The 24,589-nt window shown below is 33.5% G+C and overlaps 4 protein-coding genes and 1 non-coding gene across 8 annotated transcripts; 3 read left to right on the top strand and 2 right to left on the bottom strand.

Moving 5' to 3' along the window:
* Window positions 1-650: 650 nt before the first annotated feature.
* On the bottom strand, window positions 651-757 carry LOC132700225 (U6 spliceosomal RNA). Its single transcript, XR_009618612.1, has one exon. It is a non-coding gene; the product is annotated as a U6 spliceosomal RNA (small nuclear RNA).
* A 225-nt stretch (window positions 758-982) lies between these two features.
* LOC132700189 (cytochrome c) lies at window positions 983-2,915 on the top strand. Its single transcript, XM_060667368.1, has 3 exons — window positions 983-1,139; window positions 1,683-1,883; window positions 2,434-2,915. The coding sequence occupies exons 2-3, from the start codon at window positions 1,703-1,705 to the stop codon at window positions 2,577-2,579; spliced, it is 327 nt and encodes a 108-aa protein (XP_060523351.1). The 5' UTR covers window positions 983-1,139; window positions 1,683-1,702; the 3' UTR covers window positions 2,580-2,915.
* A 124-nt stretch (window positions 2,916-3,039) lies between these two features.
* Window positions 3,040-11,583, bottom strand: LOC132700186 (DNA-directed RNA polymerase I subunit RPA2). Of its 4 annotated transcripts, none has more exons than XM_060667362.1 (15): window positions 11,436-11,583; window positions 11,046-11,375; window positions 10,759-10,998; window positions 10,531-10,703; window positions 10,177-10,469; window positions 9,832-10,123; window positions 9,504-9,781; window positions 9,178-9,444; window positions 7,148-7,434; window positions 6,729-7,082; window positions 6,573-6,672; window positions 4,481-4,663; window positions 4,304-4,431; window positions 4,084-4,248; window positions 3,040-4,035 (listed from the first exon to the last, which is right to left on the bottom strand). In XM_060667362.1, exons 1-15 carry the CDS (start codon window positions 11,523-11,525, stop codon window positions 3,817-3,819), a joined length of 3,399 nt encoding a protein of 1,132 aa, XP_060523345.1. In that variant the 5' UTR covers window positions 11,526-11,583; the 3' UTR covers window positions 3,040-3,816. The 4 variants fall into 4 exon arrangements, with proteins under 4 accessions (XP_060523345.1, XP_060523346.1, XP_060523348.1 ...); XM_060667363.1 differs by having other exon boundaries at window positions 11,046-11,386; window positions 11,436-11,581; XM_060667365.1 differs by having other exon boundaries at window positions 11,046-11,232; window positions 11,423-11,573.
* LOC132700188 (UMP-CMP kinase) lies at window positions 7,822-9,012 on the top strand. Its single transcript, XM_060667367.1, has one exon. The coding sequence runs from the start codon at window positions 7,994-7,996 to the stop codon at window positions 8,621-8,623; it is 630 nt and encodes a 209-aa protein (XP_060523350.1). The 5' UTR covers window positions 7,822-7,993; the 3' UTR covers window positions 8,624-9,012.
* A 551-nt stretch (window positions 11,584-12,134) lies between the features above and the next one.
* Window positions 12,135-23,601, top strand: LOC132700187 (death-associated protein kinase 1-like). The gene is made up of 15 exons (XM_060667366.1): window positions 12,135-12,285; window positions 12,363-12,567; window positions 12,735-12,867; window positions 12,923-13,077; window positions 14,294-14,592; window positions 14,645-14,763; window positions 15,256-15,466; window positions 17,018-17,259; window positions 17,308-17,499; window positions 17,549-17,749; window positions 19,404-19,586; window positions 19,650-19,874; window positions 19,928-20,132; window positions 20,184-20,417; window positions 21,803-23,601. Exons 2-15 carry the CDS (start codon window positions 12,464-12,466, stop codon window positions 21,910-21,912), a joined length of 2,613 nt encoding a protein of 870 aa, XP_060523349.1. The 5' UTR covers window positions 12,135-12,285; window positions 12,363-12,463; the 3' UTR covers window positions 21,913-23,601.
* The last annotated feature ends 988 nt before the right edge of the window (window positions 23,602-24,589 follow it).

Raw genomic sequence — 24,589 nt, 5'->3', positions numbered from 1 at the left:
ATTATATTCTTGTTATGTAATTCATGTCTGGATTTTTCGCTACCAGTTACCAGCCAGATAAACAACGATTATAAAACAGTACAAATGCTCCGAATAAACGCTTCCAATCACTCTAAACATCTAATTTTCAAAAATGTTGCTGCATAAATTTTTCAATATCACGAGTATTCTAAAAAAAAATATGCGTTGTGCAAAAAATAAATTAAATAACAAAAATTGTTCAGCATTTACTATTTTATAGTAATTCCAAATCTCGCTAAACCTAAAACTTTTCAAAATAATTTACATTTAGTGTTAAAGGTTTCCTTTTAGTTAGTGAAAAAACAGGGGTTAAAATTTGTTGATTGAAAGAATTTAAATTACGCAACTACACCCTTTTTACGTTCTAAAAACGCCCATAACCACCCTAATAAGTAAATTGCTTTAATGAAAGTAGATATTTAATGAAAGTGCAAACAAGATTAGAATATTAGGTTAATTACTACTATAAAAATTAGTTCTTCATTCATTTACTTCAATTAAATAAGTTCTATGATTAAATTAATTCGAGTATAAAAAAATTTCAAAATAGATTTAAAAGTGGAATTAATAAATAAACCAACTAAATAACTAAATAGCAGCTGATTCAAAAAATATCATGACTATTTTCAAAAAATGTGGAACGCTTCACGATTTTGCGTGTCATCCTTGCGCAGGGGCCATGCTAATCTTCTCTGTATCGTTCCAATTTTAGTATATGTACCGCCGAAGCGAGTACAATTACATGTCGGAATATATGGTATTTCTATCTAAATTTTATCGGAACGCGGCGGTGACATGTGCGAATACCTCGGAAATTTGGAATTCATTAATTTATATTAATTTGAAAAAGTATTCGAGACTGTCCTATATAGTTATACTAAACATTGTTTTTTTCATATCCCTTTTTACCTTTTTTTCAAGAAAAAGAATTTTATTTTTCGAAAAGCCTATTACCGCCATCTGGCGCCAAAAGCTACACCTACCAGGTCACCTTGCTCACCGGAGGAGGGGATCCAGACACACGAAAATAATCGAAGAATTCGCGAGTAGTTTGAATTTATTGTTGCGTGAAAATTGGTGTGGTCCCGAGAGGTGCAGATTTTTTAACTGTGATATAGGTAAGTGGAGTTAAAAAAATCTCTTATGTGTGCTTGTAATTACGATTGTACTTGTAAACCATAGTTTACATTTTCCTAAATTTTCGACAAATCGATCACCAAGGCTATTCATCGAATCGCCAAGTTACATAACTTTTGGGAGTTACTAAGTTTAGTAGGTATATTCTTTTACTCTTATATACGGAGCAATTTGATTGAAATCTTGCATTTTATTTTTTTAGTCTGATTATTTAAATAGAAATATTTCTGGAAAAACCGATTTGAGGTTACCTTGTCTAATTCAAATAGATCTGCAAACTACTCCACAATGATTTAGTTATCTGCTATTATATCACAAATTAATGAAGCATTGCAATCTCAACGCCTCTTTAAGCTTGTAACGTTCCAAGCGAGAGCGTGTCACAAGAGTGGATTTTGTCCCTTACACAATGAGATGACGTCATGTTGGGAATGTAGTACACGTGGTCTTATCTCAACACGTGCTTTTATAAAAATCGAGACGTTTCATTTTCAATCAATTAACTAAAATGTACTGTTTTGTAGTTTAATTTTATACCAAAACCATGAGTGTACCAGCTGGTGATGTTGAAAAGGGAAAGAAAGTTTTCATCCAGAGGTGCGCTCAGTGTCATACAGTGGAAGCAGGCGGGAAACATAAAACGGGGCCTAACCTTCACGGCTTGTTCGGGCGGAAAACTGGTCAAGCGGCCGGATTTGTTTACACAGATGCTAACAAGAAAAAAGGTTTGTGGTTTTAAAATATTTCTGACAAACATGAAATCTTAAAATATCGATTAATCTAAAGCTTCGCAAAGTCGTAATATGTCATACTTAACTACGTCAAATTCAAGGTTAATTTGAAAATTATCCATATTTAATGACGTCATTCTTATCTTTATTGCGGTCTTCAATAGTGCTAATTATTATCTTTAATACTTAAAATACTACGGTCCACTTTTTCCTGGCATTTTCTTTTGAATAGTTTTTTTTTGCTAAATTTTATCTTAAACTTACCTTAAAAAAAATAACCATTAATTAAACTTGTGTTGTGAGGTGCATGTTCTTTGCATTACTAACAAAAAAGAAGTCTGATGCGAGATGAGAGCTCTTTGTTGTTGAGTAACTAGAACATCAAATCGCCAAACACAATTATTAAAATTCTTGGGGGAGTTATGCAAGGCCTATAATTTTGGAATATAATTTCTAGATTACTGTAATAAGATTGTGAAATTTATTTAACTGTGGTTTTATGGGCTTTAAATTTTATTTGCTTCTATGCTTTTATTTTTTTTAGGCATTACTTGGGGTAAGGACACCCTATTTGAATACCTCGAGAACCCTAAGAAATATATACCGGGAACGAAAATGGTGTTCGCGGGGTTGAAAAAGCCCCAAGAAAGGGCTGATCTCATCGCCTATCTAGAGTCGGCCACAAAGTAAACTAAACGAATCAAATTAGTAGAAAGTTCGGAAATTACGATACCAACTACACGGCGAAAGTGATGATATAGCTTTATTATGTCGCATTTGATGTATCGTAATTTTCCATGTTCTGTATGACAATTACATTTGTATTAGTAGTATTGTTTGGGAGATTGAGGCAAGTTATTCATGTCTAATGAGTATATATGTGTACGTACAAAATAGCCCATTTTATTTTTGATTGAATGTAACTAAGTTATTAAAAAACTAAATTATTTCCCTTGTTATAAGATATCTGTACAATATGCGTTGCTTGTGTTTTGTCTTATAGAGATCAAATACATGTTAAATATGTTTATTGGTTTTATTTTTTCATTTAAATAAATAAATTCCTAAGTTCGGAGTCGCAGTTTCTGGTGATCACAAAATGATAATTACTTATATAGCTGTTTATATTTTAAAACTTTTGAATGATTTTTACCACAGGATAGCTAGATTAAATGATTTATAAATTTGCAATATAAACTGTGTGAAAGTGCAATCAGTTGTACAACAATCAATTTAAATGCTACTTGCAGTATTTGCAAATTTGTAGTTACTCCATTAGCAATAAATCAGTAAACCTGGCGACCCTGTCGCAAACATATAAGAATTATTTTGAATTGCAATTCCTACCTTCTAAAACTGAGAGGTTGACAACTACGTCAGTGATTGGAAGTAAAATCAAATACTGGTGGTATGTTTATTAGTGTTTCATGACAATGTCAACTGTGTAAATGGTCGATGCGCCATAAATAATAGATAACATTCCTGTTAAACCTTAATTGTTGGTTAGTTATACCTACTATACATTTTCAAATTTTCCTCTTTTTGAATGTTCCCAATATATAAAATTTCAGCAACCTAACAATTGACCATAGAAAACAACATATTGGTAAGTTTTGGTTATTGAGAGCAACAGTTTTGAGGAATTTCTGCGCCTGTCCCGTTCAAAGCGGGTTTCATTCGACATATGCATACGATGATATATCGCACAATACAAAAAAAATGGCTGCCAAAATGTAGTGGATTACTGTGATTCGAAATCCATGTTACTACCATAAGTAGTTGTATGCGGGGCAATAGTAAAAAACACAAATTAAAATTACGAAAATTAAAGAAATAAAAAGTACAAGCGCTATGAACCTATTTATACAATATAATTACTGAAAAAAAAATCTTTCGCCTTTCTTCTAGGCACTTTGTTCCTTAGACATCATACATCTTTGCATTCAATCTTGACATTAATATTGCAGCTCGCCAATTGAGTAACAAAATATTTAAATATATAGGGAATCTGAATTGACGAAACATTTCTACCGTGACCGCAAAACTGACACGTATCCTTTTTCTCTGACATTTGTGGCCTGTCCGCTCTCCTGGATATAATTTTGATGGGTCCTAATATGGTACCGCAAGACGTGCAAATCGAAGCCTGGAATACGACAATGTAAAAATTTGAAGCTATGAAAATAAGTCCTACCGTCGTCTTATCGGAACAATTTAAAAGCCGATCCTGCAAAAGAAATGGCGAACCATGACTGATCAATGCGTCTCGTTCCATTTCACCAAAGCGGACACCCCCGCCTCGTTTTCGACCTTTTATTGGCTGCCTCGTTGTAATATCGGTGGGACCGGTCGATCTAACCTAAAATAAATTACCACAATTAACATAGGAATATATACACAGACACTAAGTGTACCTGCCACTTGTCCGAAACCATGTGTCTGAGTCTTTGATAATGAACGATCCCAAAGAATATCTGTGCGGAAAACTCCCTCCCGTCAATACCCGAATACAACGTTTCGGTTCCGTAATAATTATAACCACCTGTAATGAAAATAACAAATTTTCGAATCCTAATGTAATACCACTGTACCAGCTTCTAATAGTTTCCCAAAATAGTCAATTGCTGTTGAAGTTTCGTTAAACTTGAATGGTGTCGCATCGTGTACCAATCCGTGCAATGCCGCCGATTTCCCTGCCATGAGTTCTATCATCATGGCGATCGTCATTCGCGACGGGAAACCATGGGGATTGAATAAAATATCTGGGATTAAACCTATAAAATGGCATTACGTTCATATTCTTAATACATACATATACATACATACATATACACATATATATATAATACACTTTCGAAACCACCATCAAATAATGTTAAGGTGTGAGCCATTCCAAACCTCGTTTTCAACTAATACGACCATTAAAATATCCGCTGGTAGTTTGATAAAATTATTTCCAAACTTTTAAAATTGCTATAATGTTAAAAATACTAATAAAAAATATAACAATTTAATATGATAAAAATAAAAGTTTGTACATTTTGAATTTTTTTTTTTTAAATACTAATCTGTTTTTTTCTTTCGACTGCATGAGCTTGTCGAGAGTGTCTTCTGCATTCTGAATCTTACCAATTTGACAATTTATAATGAATAGAAGCAAAGCCACCTAAATAATATTTTTTTTTATAAAAATGTATTTACTTATCTGGTTTTTTTCCTTCATGTGAACTTATTTTTTAAAGGATTTCAATTTTTTTTGTCAAAATGTTGCAAAAAAAGTGCCGGTTTTAAAAAGTTTTTGTCCCCACTAGGGTGATATTTGAAAAAACTAGATTATCCTAAAAAATTAATAGTTCGTTACATTAAATGCCATTTGCCAGACAAGTAAAAAAGTTTCATTTACAATTTTTCCCATAATCAGGTGACCCGGTACATAGTATTTATGATGGCCACAGGCTCCTAAACACAATAATTTTCAAAAATTAAATAAAAATTAAAAAAACAAAAAAAAAAGATAAAAACCGTCAGATCCTATGTAGAATGATCTATCTCCTGAATTCAAAAATGCAAAAAAATATAGGTTGCGCAATTTAAAATTCGAAAGTTACCATTTACTACATTTACAACCATTTACTATATATTTTCAAAAAATTGGATTTTCAGCCTATATTAACTCTAGAAAATTTAAAATCACTATTTCAGGCCATTTAAAAGTTTTAGTGTTCCCACTTTCTTGTGCCGGTATATTCCATAAATGTTATTAAAAAAGTGCATCTCCTTTTTTGTCATTGAAGAAAACAAAATTCGTTGCATTTAGGCAATTAAACTCAACAAACTGCCAGAAAAATTAATAACTAATTAATTAATAAAATAATTATTATTTTTTCAGTGCCAGTTCATAAAACCAATAAAATTATTCCTAAACTTTTAAAATTAGCATAATATTAAAAATGCTAATATAAAATATAACAATTTAATGTGATGAAAATGTTAAAAGACACTACTATTATTTTTGAATGTTTCATTTCTTTTCACTCTAGAGTTTAGTACCTTTTTTGAATAAACATTATTTTTTCATATCTGAGAATTAAATAACTGATAGTGTAAAACTGTAATTTTTTTTATTATTGTATATTAGAAATTGCTTCATTTTATCAATGAATTAATTCATACATTAAAAAACTCTTAAGCCACCATATTTTTGTCACTGTAAAGATGGTAACCTTCAAACAGTCTAATTTCTGCTTGGTTCATTAATCTATGGTTCCTTAAATCAGCTAATATATAGTCCATAAATTTTGTTACCAAAGTGCATCCTTTTGTGCCGTTGAAGAAAACAAAATTCAATTAAACTCAAAAAACTGCCAAAAAAAGTACTCATCTTTGCAACTTCTATTTTTTCAGTGGCAGTTTTTTCCTCAAACTGCTCGAAAAAAATAAGCTCTTGTGTATTCTTGAAGTTATAATAAATAAGAAATATTCTTAAGTCAATTAAATTAAAAAAGCAAAATATTCAATGGCAACTCAGATCCTATCATGTTAAATGTTCCCAGCGAGCCTCTTTTTAAACCCTACAAAAATTTTTGTTATCTAAATCGGTATTCATAGCGAGTTATCTTGAAGTATCCCCTATCCCCTTGCCCTGTTATTGTTCAGGCATCTTTGAATTAAGTTATTAATTACCTGTTTCTGTAAATGGCAAATCCTCGGACGGATATCTTAGCGAACAAATCCCTTTTTGGCCTGCTCTGCTAGCGAATTTGTCTCCAACTGATGGATTTCGCTAAAAAAAAATTACAACATAAATTTAAAAAAATCTTGAAAATATATTGTACATACTGGAACTCTGTAAGTAAAACACACCGTCTTCCTAACATTGGCTTTAAACTCTCCACAGAGCTTAACTGAGTGCAAATAACATTCTTCTTTACCTTTAAAGTACACTTTCTTGTAAATCATCCTATCAGCATCATAGTAGCAATAAAAAGGTTGACCCTCCATCATTCTCCTCCCTACAAATGGAAGACCGTCCTCGTCCATAAGCTCTGCTAATGTTGGTGCTGTAGGATCTCTAGCAAAATATGATGACTCATGGTCTAGTTCAACAAATTCTGATTTATAGATAGAGCCATGAGCAAAACCTCGCTCCTCTGAGGCTTTGTTTATAATCATTGCGTCTTCCATATCATACCCCTATAATTTACAAAATGTTTTATGAGGGTAATGAGAAAACAAAAAAACAACTAATCAAAACTTACACTATAACTGATAACAGCAACGATAGCGTTTGTACCCATTGCAAAGTCATCCAGTTTCATCAGGTCATAATGCACAGGTCTAAATAAGGGAGTTCCTGGAGTTTGTAATCTGTACAGTTTGGTTTCCGACTGGAAGTCCCAGTTGTGACAAGGACTACCCATTGTCTGCTTACCCATCTGACACTGGTACATATTACGGGGTGATTGGTTACAATCTGGCATTGGAATTAGTTGAGCCAAATTTGACAGGAATGCAGTTTTTGAAATTTCCATATGAGTTGTGATGCCTAAAATTGCAAGCCACCTGTAAGTGTTAGCAAACTTAATTGGTACTTAAATTTAAAAAAATATATATACAAATGTCGAGAAATTGAGGAATGTGATGAAGTCCGACTCTGCCCACTGCGTAAATGAATCCATCTGTTTCAAAATGTTAACAGGCAAACGGCCACGTTGCCGCATTCACATAAAAATCAATATGCCTATTTATAATGTTCAATAGCAACGGCAACAACTTAAATTGTTATTGATTTTGCTATTAGCCGTTTTGCGTAAAATCGATACACTTCAATGAACTATTCGCATTCATTTAAAACCTTATTATTACAACTGGCAACACGGCAACTGCAAATTTAGAAGGCAATTAACAAAAATAAATAATCCAAGTCTGTTCAGAATACTGGGGATGATGTACGACGTCTGGTTTCGACGTAAAAGATGCGCCAAACGCTTGATAAATAACAGGATTACACTTATTTTACAATTCCAAGAAAATTGAAGTTAATCAAAACAAGGTTATGTCGCTACCGTATTATTGAACGTGTACGGCGTGTTCGCGTCGATTCAATGATAACCAGTGCTTTCAGATCCGCCGTCAAGAACGTTTTGAAAATGACTCCAAATGTCGTTTTTGTTTTGGGAGGTCCGGGAGCTGGCAAGGGCACGATATGTCAGAAAATCTTCGAAAATTTCGGTTATGTCCACCTTTCTGCGGGCGATTTGTTGCGCGAAGAACGTAACAATCCGGGATCCCAATTCGGGGAACTTATAGAAAATTACATTAAAGAAGGAAAAATAGTACCCGTCGAGATTACATGCGGACTGCTTGAAAGGGCGATGGAGACTTCGGGAAAGGACAATTTTTTAATCGACGGCTTTCCAAGAAATAAAGACAACTTGGACGGGTGGAACAGAACCATGGCTAATAAAGTGAACTTAAAATTTGTGTTATTTTTTGAATGCCCGGAAGAAGTATGCCTGCAACGTTGCTTGAAGAGAGGCGCTACAAGCGGGCGCGTTGATGATAATGTGGAGAGTTTAAAAAAGAGGTTCAATACTTATATATCCGAGACTAAACCTATAATTGAACACTACGCGAATCTTAATCTAGTAAAAACAGTAGATGGATCTAAATCCAAAGATGAAGTATTCAATGAAGTAAAGTCTCTTTTTCAAACTGAAGGCGGTGATCACTAAACAGGTAGCTCCATTCCTAATTGAAGCAGTATGTACTTCAAGTTCAATGAAATAGGATTATATGGTGCCCCACATACTTAAATATGTTCCCTAATATAAAATTTTGTGTTCCTTTTATGATGTAAAAAATGTGATTTCTAAAATAGTTGGCAATTAAGGATAAATATTGTTTAGAAAATAAAATAATTTTTCTTTTTTCATTTAATGGTTTTAAATAGAGCTTTACAATTAAACTATCATTTCTGACAATGCATGTAAGGTGCAGTGACTTTCACGTTTGAATCAGGTTCAGGCAATAATTGACCTTTACATTTGTTATTTGAAAGCATTAATGAAGTGAAAGGAAAGTCAATATATTTGTTGTAATACTTTATAAAAATGCAATATTTTGGAAAAAAAGCATTAAAAAGTTAATAAAAGCTGAGTTTTATTCTCTTATTTTTTAATTACTCTATTGACTTGAGTACTTCCTTTTTAGAAGTTTATGACAGAATTTTTAATTGTTATATATTTTTGCATATTTCACAGTGAATTAATGACCTTTACAAACTTACCTTTATAAGCTTCTTCAAGGGTAATACAGATATTCAAATAGACCTGCTCAAAGGTCCCAATCAATTCAACCTCGTTCACTTTTAAATTTAACACTGGCCTCATCATTCGAGCAGGTCCTGTAAACAAGAATATCCCTGGATACTGGGCCTTGGTGTCTTTCATTGGAATCAAGACAATCTCCAAGCTATCAGGTACCTGTTCACCTTTGATCTTAATCAATCTTAATTGATTGACAATGACTTGTGCTCTATTCTTTTGGACATAGCCTAAAAATAAGCTATTTTAGTATTATTTTTCTTTAAATCGAGCAATTAATGGGTTATACCTATAACCTTGCCATCTAATTGTACTATGTAGGTATCCTTCAAGTTTGTGTTTTTGTTAATGTTTCTCGCTGGCAACATGCCCATTTCAGTCAATATCAATGGTATTTTATTAACCTTTACTTGGTCAGCAACATCCGTTATTATACAGTTCATTGCCAAATGATTAAGCAACCCACAAGGAGCTCCATCTGGGGTATGAACAGGGCAAATAAATCCCCAGGCATCTGGCAAAAGCTGTCTCGCCTCAGTTGTTCTCATTTCTTGAAAAAATGACCCTCTAAAATTATTCTTTAAAGCAAAATGGTCAAATTTTCACTAGTACCCTACCTGTGAACTGCTCGAAAATGTGACATATACCTCATTCTATTAATATTTTCAGCAATTACAGCTAAGCCCTTGTCTTGCATTAAACCTAAACCTGAAGGACTCTGTAAGTTCCCAGTGGCCAAAAATAATTTTAAAGCATGTTCAAATGAGCCAGTTACTTTTGCTGCCCTCAAAATGTCAGACTGAGAATAGCTAAATTTGTTGCTCTTATTGAGGCCTAGAATATTAATTCTCAATGAATTTAGCCACATTTGCATTTTTTCCTTTAAAATTTGAAGATACAAATGGCCCCCTGAAATTACTTAATACATTTTTTTTTGTTGTTTTGTTGTTTTCTAATCTTACCTTGCAGTACCTCTTGCATCATAACTGCATCAGCTCCTTCGACTTTACACTTATCCCTGGCGAAAACAAATAATTTCTGGGTCATGAAGACTAATAGGTTCCACTTATCTTCAGTATTCTCTAAATGTATAAGAACACACTTTTTCAGGACAAATTCGGCAACTTCTTCATCTGTAAACCATTCTGGACATTCATAAAATCTTACTCTGAACATTTTTCCTAAATATGATTTACAGTCCTTATGAGTATGGAGGTTTTCCATGTGAAGTTGCTTTAGCATCTCTTGAATACAACTAAAATTTATATTTATTCATTTAGTAAACTATTTTATTATTTATTATTAATTTTACTAACTCTACATAGTAAACATCATCTTCAAAACCTTGGACAAGCCTCTGGTAAGTGTAATAGTCAGTATAATCACTTAAACATTTTAGAATCAGGCACAATGGAACATAATACAACATTTTTTGGTAGCTAAACATGAGCTTGGCAGTGCCGTCAGTTACAAAATGCAAAACATTGTTCTAAAATGAAAAATCAATAGCAAATTTTTTATAATGCTACAAGCAATAAACCTACAGTTGATGTTTGATCTTCTGTAACGGATCTGATTGATATACCAAGATCAGAGAATAAAGTACCTCTCCCTTTCCATCCCGATCTTCTAATAGCTATAGGATAATTCCTTCTAGTTAACAGTAACATCCTTATTATCTTTTCAAGGCCTGAAACAACAAAATATCCACCCCATTCTTGCTCATGTTCACCATGTTCAACTAATTTTTGTGGCTTCAGCTTCTCTAAATTGCAACGATTTGACTGTAACAATTGAAAATAAGATTGGCAACGACATCACTACGAATTACCTTTAACATTATAGGAATATTTCCTAACTCCTTCTGAAAAGGTTGCTGTGGTCGATCATCTAGATACCATTCCACATCTATTATAAATTTTCCTGCATAAGTTGAGTTGCGCTGCCTGCACTCTGTCGGGTAGATAAGACCATTTTTCACACCAATAGTACCAAATGGTACTTGTGGATTGCTCAGGCTACAACCAGTGATAATTAGCTTAATTTTTTTATCGTCTACCATAAATTCGACTGGAACTAGGTTTTTTATAGCTTGATCTAAACCTTGGTTAACCATGTAATTAAAGCTAGCTACATGGGGCTGTCCCAATTTGGTAAGCATCTAAACATAACCTAGGATTAGCACATGTATAAATAAACCACAATTACCGAGTTTGCTTACTTCATCTTGAATTTTCGGAGGTCTTCCAAAGTAGGGATTTGTAATATAATTTAATGAAGGATGATCCATAATAATACAGAAGTATACCATCAAATTAACTAGGTTAATGTCTTCCAATCCCTCTTTTTATCCATGCCCCTCTTACAAATTCTAAACGAAGTTTCTCCTCTTTTCAATTTTGGGGCTCAATAACAAACGTCGCTTGAGTAAGAAATGATGTTTTTATATTTATCAAATAAATTCTATATGGTAGATAATTTTTGAATTATTGCGGAACACCCTAATCCTGTAAAACAATTTGTAAATCACATTTAAATTAAGGTTGCCAATATAAAAATCTTTACACGTTCTTTACAAACACCCCCGACAATAGGTAAATAGGCAAATAAATCATGAACGTCCGTAAGTTCCCAAGAATGCTCCACGAAAAGGTTATTATTGACTTCCTGATATGTGGGTATAGAAATGCTCCCAATTTAACTATTTATGTTATTTTAAGAAGTCATTTTTTCAATTTCAAATCTCATTCAAAAATCATTGCATGAAATTAAATTATTTTAATCTACATTTATTTACATTAATCCGCTCATCTATCTGGGAAACCATTAAATATACATAATGTTTATTAGGCCTTTTCCAAAGAAATGAGCAAAGAGAGAGCAAAAAATCAATACCTGCAAAACATCAGCTGATAAATATGTAGGTACCTTATTTGGGAAAAGTGCGTAGGATTCGTTTTTATTGCGATAACGTAGTTCAATTTGAATTATCTAATAATATTTGACAGTGTCCACTCAATTTCAATTTCCCCTTGATAGAAGGGCAATATCTAATTAAAAGCTACATTCGCGTAAGTATGTTCAACTATCTCGTGTTAAATAAATTTCAAGTAATGTTATTGAACGTTAAGGCTGAAATATTTTGTAGGTAATATAAGTATGAAAAATCCGAGCGAAAACAATTTTTTTTAAGTATGTATAAGGTCGCCAAAAATTTATACTTTTTTTAGTTTGCACGTAGAAAATAATATGTCCCAATTGAGTAGAGGATATTCGTGCAGCTCAAATAACGATTCTTTCGATTTTACTGCATTACAATTTGCTGCACGCAGGGGATCAATCGAACAAGTAAGGTAAATTAATATTGACTAATTTATTATATACCTATACATTATATTGACTAACAAAATAATTTTTTTTCTCGCCGAATAAATAATAAAGCATGGTTCTTATATTCGCACCAGAGAAACTGAGCTCATTTTATACCCTATGAAAACGTAAATACCTAATTAATTTCTAGATATTTAGTGGAATGCGGCACTGAACTGGACACAGGACCGGATCCAGCATTGCACCTGGCCCTGAGGCAATCTCACACCGAAATCGCAAAAGTTTTGCTGCTAGCTGGGGCCAATTTCGAGATCGCAGATTCTGTAAGCAACATATTCCTATGATATTGTCTATAGTTGGTTAGCAAAAATCTTCCAGCGCGGGGAATACCCCATTCACATAGCTTGCGCCCTAGGTTTATTGGACGTCGTGCAACTACTATGCCTTCTAGGCTGTAGCGTCGAATTGCCGACAACTAAAGGACTTTATCCGCTTCATTTGGCTGCCAAAAACGGGCATATTTCAGTTGTTAGGTAAGCAAATAACATGAATTGAATATTGAACATTTTGGCAGTTCAATTGTTTCGTTTACCTATTAAAAATGCCGCCAATCAATATTATTTGTTTCTTTCTAAAACTAGTGTTACAAGTTTTCACTTATCAATCCGCTTTTTACCGTGAAGTATAATAAATGTAAACTTTGTTTTGTTTACCTATCATTCCAAAAATTACCATTCTCAAATTTCAAATTTTAAATTAAGAATTTAAACACAAATCGGTGTCAGAAATAACCTTAGTCGCATGTTAAAGCAAACTAATGAAAGTAGAATTAGATATACTCACCCATTATTGTTGAATTATGAGCACGCACTGGACAAATTGGCGAAAGCAAGACAAAGTTTTTCGAATAGAATTTGGAATGTTATGTATTGAATTTTGCCAAATTGGTGGAAGCTCAGATCGCTGATAAAGTCGTCTATCGGGAATCATTATTGGGAGTTCGAAAATGCGTTAACATGGGTGGTAAACAAGTTCTCCAGTTTACTACCGTGGGAAAAAGCTGCTAAAAATGTCCGCGGACTTGTCCGGGGCTTGTACAGTTCAAGAAAAAGGGTTCAGTGTTTAACTTCATATACAGGGTTTTTATAAATTACATTAAAAACTTATAAACAGGTGTTCTATTCTATCCTGATTTTTCTAAAAAAAAAAACTTTTGCTTGCTTGCTTGTTTCCTCGAATAAAAGTAACAAAACTGTCCCCAGTCCATTTATCACCAATTTCAACACCATATGTGACTTTTTCAAGTTCTTCATAGAAAACTGTAAAATCTCCATTATCCAAATCAAAGGTCTGCGCTCCATTGTCGAAGTAAAATTTCTTCATTTTAATTCCACAATAATCTGTTAAATTTAAGAAAATTCGAAACCAAACTCATGTATAAAATAAATCAAGCAACAACTTGCTTCAGGCAGTTCTCTGAATGGCGAAAGTTGGATGACATATTTAACCACTAGCGCTTCGACGGAATGATTTTTGTTGGAGGCTTTCATTATCACCTCTTGAATTCAATGATTCGTCCTCTAAATCTAGTCAACCATTGCCACTGTGTGATAAAATAAGGCGTATTGGCAATATTCGTAAATTGAAATTTTCTGAAAATGTACGGGGATATACCTAGAGATGCAGAAAATACTGCTGTTCACTTTCTCGGGTAAATACATATTGAATTAGGCAGTCGCCTCGTTTTAGATGCCTTTGCGCAGCTGGCTGCAATATCGACGTGCGAAACGCCGACAATATTCGAGCCGACATAACTGCTGTAAAGTACGGTCACAACGATATCGCGGAACTTTTAGATCGTCTGAGAAATTCTGGCCAACGAGATGCCTTTACTAGGCAATTGGTGCCAACCTCCAGACCCGCATTGAGGATATCGCTGAGATTGCTAGGACATTGCGGCGTCGGAAAAACCGCAATGGCTAAATCGTTGGGGGCAGGGCTATTTAGCTCGCTCTTTCGAAGGTCCAGCTCGCTGCAAAGTAGTAAATGTAGGTAAAATATTGCAATCTTCGATCTAGCGGCAACCTTCAGCATTTTCAGCAAGACCTTCTTCCCCAATCAACACCCAAATAGAAATGGATGTCACCTCTAGGCAGAATTCGATCACGTTTGAAACTCCACCAAATTATCATTCGACGAGTGGCATTCATGTACAAACTGTGAGTTAAGGGATAGAGGGGGCGAGGTTAAAATGATTCTAAGAGGGAAATGATCTCTGCTTGAATAATACTATACCGCAATTTGTTAAATAAACGATCAAATATGCCCTAGCCCTAGAGTAGTATCAAACCTCAGCTTATAAGCAAATCGGCTGATGTTCTTGACTAATAAATTGTGTTTTGTGTCCAATCTGGTATGTTTTATCGAACTATCATGTAGTATTAAATATTTAGGAGGCAAAGCAACAAGTAAATAGGTAAAAGTGAACTGGTAGTAGCATTAGAAGTCGCGAAGCAGACGTATAAAGCAGACCATAGACGTTGGATATATCCTTCTGCAGGTATCAACAATCTTACGTTTGAAGAACAATTTTGTTTGATAGTATATCGCTGAAAAAATGCTAATTTATACCTTCGTGGAATCATTGTACCCCAATATCTCCTAGCAATCTACTGGGAGTGTGTCATAATAGGGGTAATCGATTTTTATAGTTGGACGTATCCAGTGTGGGAGACGTTATAGTCTGGGATTTCTCAGGTCAGGAATGTTATTTTCCGGTTTATCATCATTTTCTGTGGCCTTCCCCGTACGCAATCACGGCGATTTTGTTCAGTTTGGACGAGCCGTCGTCTGTGCAAGTCCAGCAAGTCAGTTTCTGGTTAAATTTCGTCCTAGCGAGGCAACCGGCCGAGCTGCCAACTTGTAAGTTGCGGATTCCATATTTTGTTTTCAATCATTAACTTGTGGAAATGGGTTTTTACCAATTAGAAAAGATATTTTGATTTAGTTGGGACGCATAGAGAAGGCTTAAATTTCATGTCGGAGAAAACCAAGAAATTATAGACTGGTTAACCATAAAAAATATTCATTTTGAAGATAATTTGATAAAGAATTAACTAGTATATACCGGGTGATACAAGAAAGTAGGAAACGGCTTGAGATAGCGATTTGAAATTTGGAAGGCATAATATAGGTTGAATGTCCAATTTTTTGATAATATGTAGTCAATGGTTACACTTTCAGTTTGAGCGGAAAGGACAGTAACTTTCGAATTTTAAATGGCACAACCCATATTTTTTGCATTTTTGGATAGGATAGGATAGTTTTTCTCTTTTTTTTTTAAATCTTTATTTAAATGAAACTTTTCTTTACTAGTCTAATGGCAACTAGCATTTAAGGTAATGAACTATTAATTTTTTAGAATAGCTTAGTTTTTTCAAATAGCACCCTAGCGGGAACAAACCTGTACATTTTTTGCAACATTGCGCAAATTTTCTAAATCCGTTAAAAATGAGCTCACAGGAAGGAAACAACCAGATAAGTAAATACATTTTTATAAAAATAAAATATTACTTAGGTGGCTTTGCTTGTATTCATCATTAAGTCGGCATGATTGAAAATTCTGACTGATTGTACATTTTTATCTGATTATCGATTTTGTCGTGTTATCGATTTGGATTATCATGGTAAATATTGTTTATGATGGTCACAGCCTACTAGACACAATTTTCAAAAATTAAATACAATTTTAAAAAACAAAAAAAAGAGAGAAAAACCATCCTATCCTACGTAGAATGATCTGCTGAATCCAAAATTGCAAAAAATATAGGTTGTGCCATTTAAAATTCGAAAGTCAAAAAATTGGACGTTCAGCCTATATTAACCCCAATTTCAAATCGCTCTCTCAAGTCGTTTAAAAGTTATAGAGTGATCCCACTTTTTTGTGTCATCCGGTATAGTCAATTCACAAACGCACAGATAACGAGACATATGTTTTTTATAATATAATTTCTGCAGTTCCAGAATTAAATCAGAGAAAAATTAGATTTTTTGGAAGGGTTTAGACACCCTTTTTATAAAATAATTACGTGCCATTTTTGAACATCTTCGTAATACAGGCAGCGGATTGAAAAAGCAAAAATAAATATTTAGAAATATCTGTATTTCTATTGCTACATTTTTAAAAAAGACCCTGCACAAATGTTTATCTTTTGATATTATGAAATATCTATTAAATGATTTTTTCAAAACAGACACCCTATATGTGGATAGCTAAAAAAGATATAAGAATGCGAACTGGGTACAGTAGATATAATTCACATTTTAATTGGTATAAAATCATATAGATATAACGAATCATGACAAACCACCTCAAGCTTTCATGGTCCATCTTTAGAGAATTATTGTTTCCAAATCCCACACGCATATTTAAGAAGGGCTCTAGTTACTAGACATTCGTACTTCCTACTAAAGGTGAATTCGGCCAAATAGTGTTAGTTGCCACTCACGTGGATCTCACGAGAGCCGTGAAAGCTCCAAACGGAGACTGGATCTCACCGGATGCTCAAAATACATTAGAAACCGTTAAGAAGCTACTACCTCATATACCTAATTTAATGGACGTCGTTGTTGTCATGGATGCGAACGTACCCGCCTCTCATGCATTTAAGCACTTTAAAACCATCTTGGCTAACGTGAAACAGGAATGTATTCAGGTACTTTTTGCGATTGCATTCGAAGCAAAAATTATGCCAAAATTTTAGCAAACAATTGGGACGTGGACCGGATTACTCGAACATAGCTTGACCTGGTTGGCCACGTTAAGGCACGATTACCAACAATTCCCTGTAGTTACTAAACGGGATTTTTCGGATTTACTATGGAACCAAATCAATTTACTCGCATCGGAGGATCATATTGAGGAACTTCTACGCCAGCTTCATATTATGGGAGAGGTGGCCTCCATGATATGACATTCCGGCTTATGATATAATATCTCTTTAGGTCTACTGTATAGAACATCTCGTCGTGCTCGCGGTTCCTTGGCTGGGATGTCACTTGCTGGGTGAATTGTTGTCGAACCAATTCATTTCGCACGCAAGAGTAACAGGGGTTTATACTGCTGAAGACTTCCAGGCTACTTTTAACGAATGCGATTCATCTGAAGTGCTTGAACTACTCGAAGCATTGCATTTATGTATACACGTAAGTTGGTATATTCTAGACCAATAGTTAATAACTGGCTGTGGTCATAGTTGTAATCCGCTTTTCACTAAATTTTATTATGTATACTTCTGCATTTTAAATTTAAATTTAAATGCAGTTTTCATAAAGTTCCTTAAAAAAACTTAATTCTCTTTTAATCTCGGTCGGGCACTTGTGTTATAGTTTTGAATCCACCAATCTAAACATTTACCAAACCTATTTTGGAGGCAATTAGCCAGTAATTTGTACGTAAACAGAGAGATGTAGGGTCTTAATCTATCAATATTTGAATGGTTGAGAAATTAACTTTAGAGTAATGGGTTTTAAAGAAAGTTTGTTATAGTCAAAATATGTAAGCGGTGTGTTCAAAAAGTAAGGTGACTTTTGTAATTGATACACATCCCCCTAACATATGTTCACAGTTTCAACTAAATTTGCACGTTTACTTTTTTGGGTGAGACAGAAGGATAAGACGTGTTTTCCGTACTTGGCGATTTTCTGCTGAAAAATAAATGGAACAAAGAATTTGCATAAATTTTTGTGTAAAAAATAGAATACAGTGCTGCAAAGACCCTTGAAATGTTTACAACGGCATATGGTGACTCTTTTTTGAGCAAAAAAATGTTTATAAGTGGTACAAACTGTTCCAATATAGCTGATACGAAGATAATATCCGGAAACGTGGGAAAACAATTAATGAATTGCATTACGATAATCCATCTCGTTACCAGTGTCTAACTTTTTGGCCAAAATCAAAACCATAGTCATGTCTCAGCCGCCATATTTACCGGATATGGCCCCCTGCGACTTTTTCCTGTTCCCGAAAATCAATAAAACCATGAAGGGAAGGAGGTTTGGAATGATTGAGGAGATAAAAACAATCGCTGGAAGAACTCAAGGCTTTACCACAAAGTGCTTCCAGGATTGGAAAAAACGTGGGCGCAAGTGTATTATATCTGTCTTACTTTGAAAGGGACAGGATAAATATATACTAACCAAAACTTAAACATCATCTTACCTTTTAAACACACCTCGTATGTAAACAGTGTCTCCAAGTAAGAAGTCGAAATCTTACCTATGTAATTAAACAGAAAAAGAATTTGAATGTATAGTCGAATATTCGGTGTGCTCAGTGAAGTAAGTGTAGAAAACTACCTGTCCGATTTTCGAATCTTCGCTTATCGATTAGTAGATGGCGCAGCGCTTAGGTTTTTTGTATACCGTGGTCTATTTGCCGTATGGTATATTTTAACATTGATAAATTTTGGCATTTGTTATAATTAGTTTCGGTTAATTTTAGGATTATCTTCGTGTTCCCATATTAACGAATAAAATGTGTGCAATAATGTTTAAATATTAAATAAAAATTAAAATGATTAATTTATCTCTAAAACTGGAATATTTTATCGAAATTGAGTAAAAAATATACGATTCTACTCTATTTCTGCCTCCTTGGCAATATATAATAGAAATAATTATAAAAGGTTTAAAATTTAAATTTTGAAAAAAAAAGAACACCATAGAGAGATTTATAGATATTTGCCAAACGCATTGTATTTGAGGGCTCTCCAATTGCCGGCTCTAGGTCTCGGTTACCCTTGGTTTGGACCCAAAATTGTTTTTAAAAACAGAGACAATAGGATTTTAATCGTAGTGTGATATCGAAGACGAGGTCGAATACGAGTTTCCAATATACAATCAAACCGAAACCATAAGCGGTTTATGGGACCCAAAGGATCCGAGATACTCATCCAGGCATTCCGTATATGGAGGTATCAGACTTTATACATCGGCAGGGATTTTGCACCCGTTCAAGTCAATTTTCACGCACATACAGGTAGCATAATTCTCTATAATCTCCATAATCATATTTGTATAACTAACCCGACCGTTGCAAAAGATCGAATTGAGGAAAACCCAACTCACTTCACCGACGTACAGCGATTGCGATCTCTACCAGTGGAACTCGGGTTCGAAAATGTGCAAGTTAGATTTGGAAAGTTTAATTACCTTACAAGAAGGCAACGACGGTATTCATTTCATAGAAATTAAGATCCGAGGACCAAGCCGGTCGTCTCGATCTTGTTTCTACTTCTTGCGGTTAATTTTACAAGATATCGAGAGGGTGAGTTGTAATGGACGACTAACCAATACCAAGTGAGATCAATTGTGGTATAGGTTACATCCAAAGTGTGTCCCGGTTTGCTGACGGAACTCCACCTCCTAAGTCCGGAGGAATTGAAAATCCATTCGGACGACCCTTATTGTTACCCGCCTCAAGTCTTTGCGTCTGCCATGTTGGAGGCCGAGTCCACCCTGGATGTGGTGCTGTATAACGAAAATTTGGATAGTTACGAGTCTGTAGTTGAAATAGTTATGTTTGGTAATAAAGTTGAATTTAAATGGAAGGCACCTCCAGTGTAAACTATTTCAGGCGATATGGATTTGGCTAAGCATATTCAATGGGGTTGCGTTCTAAGCATAAGCGCGCTACCAGGTCCCGTTAAGTTAAGATTATGCGGGTTGTTGGACCCTCCGGAACCTCACGGACGAGACTGGTGTTTGCTCGCACTCCGCTTGGGATTGTGCGAGAAGAAATTGGCTGCATTAGACTCGTTACATTCCAGTCACACCATGAGACTGTTGACCACTGCTAAGTGCACTATAGGTTTGTCTCTGAGAAACTAGTACCATTTTTGTTCTATTTCCTTGTTTATTTCATTGTAAAATTCAGTGAATATCTGTTTGAATAATGCGTAAAAAAGGCTATTATTTAGTAACTTAATTTAATTTAAGGAAAAATCTTATTAGAGTATAAATAATAATAATAAATGATTTTTTCAGAAGTACCCCTACTACACATTGGTGCAGTTTTTTTACTTTTTATTATTCATAAATTAATGGTTTAACACTCTGGATTGCTGTTTTTGTTGAAGTTTGGTACCTCGGTATCGGTATAAGTATATTGTTTTAGTAATACTAAGATACTTTCACTCTACCTAGAATAATATTATTAAGTGCAGTGGCGTCTAGGAAGGGATGTTAATTAAAATTTTGGGTTGAAAAAATAAGCGTTATCAATTTTATTTCAAGTTTACAAATCTAACAAGCAAATATATTTATGGAGCTTTTATGTAGGCATCTTTTTTTAGGAAAACCATTGATTTAATGATAAATAATACATTAATTTTTATAGTAATTTCTAAGAGTAGGATAGAATAGAGTGAATTTAATTTATTATTGTTTTCCTATAAGAACACCCCACAAAAAATATTTTTACTTTTGAAAAATGACTTTTTCAAAACTTTGCAGTATTTTGCAAACGAAGCATATTACTACTGCTTATTATGTCTCCACGGCTTTTTATATTGTGAAATTTAGTAGTGCGCATCTGCAGCAAGCGGCACTTCTTTTTCATTTCTACATTAACTCAATGAAACACAAAAAAATGGGATAAACATTTAGTTAAGCTGGTTTTGAAGACCAATAACTTATTTTAAGTCAACAAACATTGATTTATTTGCCAGTGTAGCGAAATATAGCAGTTTTTATTTAATTATTTTAATGTATAACGACTGGACTATCCAGCCAAAATATTGAGCTGCAAAAATTTCAATTTTCTTTATGGGATATAATTAGCTGACGGACGCCATTGGTTAAAATTAAGAAAAGTGTTCTCTACCTTAAAATGTATTTTGACGTAAGAAATGCATCTACCAAATTTCGCAAAACCTACAATCGTTATCTAATATATAAAAAAGATTTCAGCAATTGTCATATGAATAAATAAAATTTCGTGAAAATCTTTTAGTTCTTATTTATTTATTTTCCGAGAATTGTCGCCCCTTTCAGTATTGACGCATAAAAACACTTTGTATATACATGTTTCGTCTTAGAATTACTTAAACGATCACCCGTTCAAATAGGTACTTAAATATCAATAATGTGCCTCTCTATGATAGTGCCTAATTTAAAAGTTTTCACCGCTTAAGAATTTAGTGCGTACATACGTGTGAACTGCGAGCCTAAATTAAAATACTCTATTCTGTGTAGGATGCCTAATTTCGAGTTTGCATGAGTTAGATCGTCAGGATGCCGCCGATTTTCTTCTACGCTCCGCCCCTATTTATAAGATAATCGTAGAGCATGCCGATGAAATTTAGTCGTAGATTTTCGCGCACATAGCCTGTTATTTATTTCCAATTTTGAAGTGTTGTATCAATTCTTAATACTCGACCAGTTTTAGCCATTATTACGTGAGGTTCATATTTGGTTTATTTTTTTTTAAATAACAAACCAAAAAGTTCTTCCAAGTGTGACCGAAAAGTAGATATATAATACATTTTAAAGGAGCTGTAGTGTTAGTTGACCTAAAGTGCATCAAATTTTAGAGATTCGTACTCTCCAGATTCGTTCTAGTGTTGTTAGCGTACTTAGTCAAATATTTACCGAATAAAGATCAAAGTTATCAAAACTTTTTTAAATACAGATTGCATAACATCAAAACATTTTAAAAATGGTTTTAATTATACAGATAGTTTTATAAAAACGTATGCAAAAATATTATGCATGATGTTGAATTTATCTTTTTTGCTATGATTTTATATTGTGTCATTGAATATATTTTTTATGTACCTTTCGAATTTCTTTTCTTGGCGAAACCTGCTAAGGAAATAATTTTTCATCCAGTCTCGTTATCATAAAAAAAATTCCAACTTGGTTTTATTTGTCCTACACTTCAGAAGAATGATTGTAACAAGCATCCAGAATATTTAGGTTTTTAAGGTTATATTTGACTAAATCTTAATTCTCAAAACTATGCCTTATCATCAAATACAATTTTATTTATTATTTCCCCCTAATAAGAGAGTTAAAAAATTATTAAGTGGTTACATCGCCAATTTTAAAAGGCCAAATAGTTTTGAGAACGCTGCTTAACACTTGGGCTGTGGACACAATAGTATTTCTAGTTTAGTTGAATATAGATCTAGAATAACTAAATATGTAGCTATACATTATTATTTATAAAAATTCAATATAATGCTTCTGACTCCGAATAACATTCAAGATTTAAACTTTTTTCCATTGCTTAATCGCCATTTACAATTAGAATATCTTCCTCACTACTCAAGTTATATCTGTAATATAGAAAAAATATTAATGTGATCAAGTTTTTCAAGCTACAGTGCCAACATTCGATTCGTACTGTAGGTGAGTAAATTATCTCGTAGAACGGCCACATCCTGGTTTTTTGTCAGACATTCTTTTACAAAATTTCGTAAAAAGTTTGAAAATTTTTACACATTGTCAAAAATCGTTTCGGAATTCACACGTTTTTAGTTAATTTCTTTAAAAAAAAAGTGGTTAGCTGTATTGTAAATTCAAAAAAAGTATGAATTTCATATCCAGCATTTTTTTTACAATAAAACTGAGAATTACCTTTTTTAAAATCGAATTAAAAAAATAAAGGATAGCCTTTCTACGCTTACAAACTAACCAAATTGCTCAAAAATACCTCAATTTTCGAATATCAAAACTGAATTACACCGATTAATTCGATTGTTTAATAATAAGACACATCGAAAAATTTAACCTTGACTGATTTTTCTTCCACTATTTAAAAAACAATTGTTGTACGCGCTTATTCAATTCTTTGTGCGAATCAACCAAATTAAGATTGCTCATCGCACAACGAAATATTTTGTGATTATTGTATACTTTAATATTATGTATTTCCCTATATTTACACTAATAAATACAGTTCGCAGGTGCAGTTGAATGTATTAAATATGTTTTAAGTCGTATTTTACAAATGTTTATTAGCGTCTGTTGGGACCCAATTTTATTACGGAAATAAAGCAAATGCATAAAGTTGGAATGCGTTTTCTTGGAAACGAGCGACTATAATATATTAAGCTAGGAACAATATGGCGATTTTATTAGCTGCAGTCGAAACGACCAACATGAAATTGTTATTGCTTTTTGTTTTGTGGTGGTGCCTCTCTGTGTTCTCAAATATCTGACTGACTGATTTAATTTTTATATTTAATGCGGGCGATGGAAATTTGGTGAACTTGAGAAAACCTGTGATTCACAACCCAAAACTGCATTTAATATTTTACACTTTACACTTTTTTTGGCATGCGATTTTACAATTTTGGGTACTCAAAAGAATGATCAATTAAATTGGTTTATGAGACTAAAAAAAGTTAATTTTTCTTTAACATACATCAAGAAAAATTAACACCTCCCAGGCTATTCTGAAAGTCTGGGAAATATCTTTCCGACGGCGTATTTCTTTTATTTAAAAAAGTATGAAATGTTTGAAACAAAACAAATTAAAAACGTCAGAGGAAATTGTTATTAAGTCAGAAGTGAAATTAGTTTTTGTTTTCATATCACAGTTAATGTTGTTTGCTACATTTATCGTAAATAGAGTTCTTTGTTTGTGTTTTATTGAAGTTGTAAAACCTTGTATACAACGTAAACGTCTCATAGAACAAATGAAAAAAAAATTGTATGTAAGGACGACTCTTTATGTTATAGCAACCTAAGTAACTTTTGTCCGAACGAAGTCTCTTTAAACTTGTGAACATAATATGCCCACGCCACTGACGGAAATATCCGACCAAAAATTAAAGGAACTATTAAACTGCCATTCATTATTTTAAGGAAAATATTGTTCATATAAAAATCCGTTAGCTCAAGGTGAGTAACTTCTTGTTAAATGCCTACCTCAATTATAGTTACGTGGTTGTGTACGCGTATCCTTGACCAGAGATAATCTCTTTCAAAAACAACAGGACGCAGTGGGTTTACCAGCCTTGCCAAATTTAATTA

This window comes from Cylas formicarius, unplaced genomic scaffold, assembly GCF_029955315.1.
Source record: "Cylas formicarius isolate icCylForm1 unplaced genomic scaffold, icCylForm1.1 PGA_scaffold_3__17_contigs__length_32017465, whole genome shotgun sequence".
NCBI classification, from domain to species: domain Eukaryota; kingdom Metazoa; phylum Arthropoda; class Insecta; order Coleoptera; family Brentidae; genus Cylas; species Cylas formicarius.
Note: the sequence above shows the minus strand (reverse complement) of the source record. Positions and strands in the feature narration are given on the sequence as shown.

Excerpts from the sequence above, each read along its gene's own strand:
- LOC132700189 (XM_060667368.1), top strand. The coding sequence starts at position 1,703 with ATGAGTGTACCAGCTGGTGATGTTGAAAAGGGAAAGAAAGTTTTCATC. Across the intron at positions 1,884-2,433 it reads AGATGCTAACAAGAAAAAAG|GCATTACTTGGGGTAAGGAC; the intron begins GTTTGTGGTTTT and ends TATTTTTTTTAG.
- LOC132700188 (XM_060667367.1), top strand. The coding sequence starts at position 7,994 with ATGATAACCAGTGCTTTCAGATCCGCCGTCAAGAACGTTTTGAAAATG.
- LOC132700186 (XM_060667362.1), bottom strand. The coding sequence starts at position 11,525 with ATGGTATACTTCTGTATTATTATGGATCATCCTTCATTAAATTATATT. Across the intron at positions 7,083-7,147 it reads TTGCTGTTATCAGTTATAGT|GGGTATGATATGGAAGACGC; the intron begins GTAAGTTTTGAT and ends TGTAAATTATAG. Across the intron at positions 4,036-4,083 it reads ATTGTTCCGATAAGACGACG|GCTTCGATTTGCACGTCTTG; the intron begins GTAGGACTTATT and ends GTCGTATTCCAG.
- LOC132700187 (XM_060667366.1), top strand. The coding sequence starts at position 12,464 with ATGTCCCAATTGAGTAGAGGATATTCGTGCAGCTCAAATAACGATTCT. Across the intron at positions 17,750-19,403 it reads CATTGCATTTATGTATACAC|TGTGATATCGAAGACGAGGT; the intron begins GTAAGTTGGTAT and ends TTTTAATCGTAG. Across the intron at positions 20,418-21,802 it reads CACTGCTAAGTGCACTATAG|GATGCCTAATTTCGAGTTTG; the intron begins GTTTGTCTCTGA and ends TATTCTGTGTAG.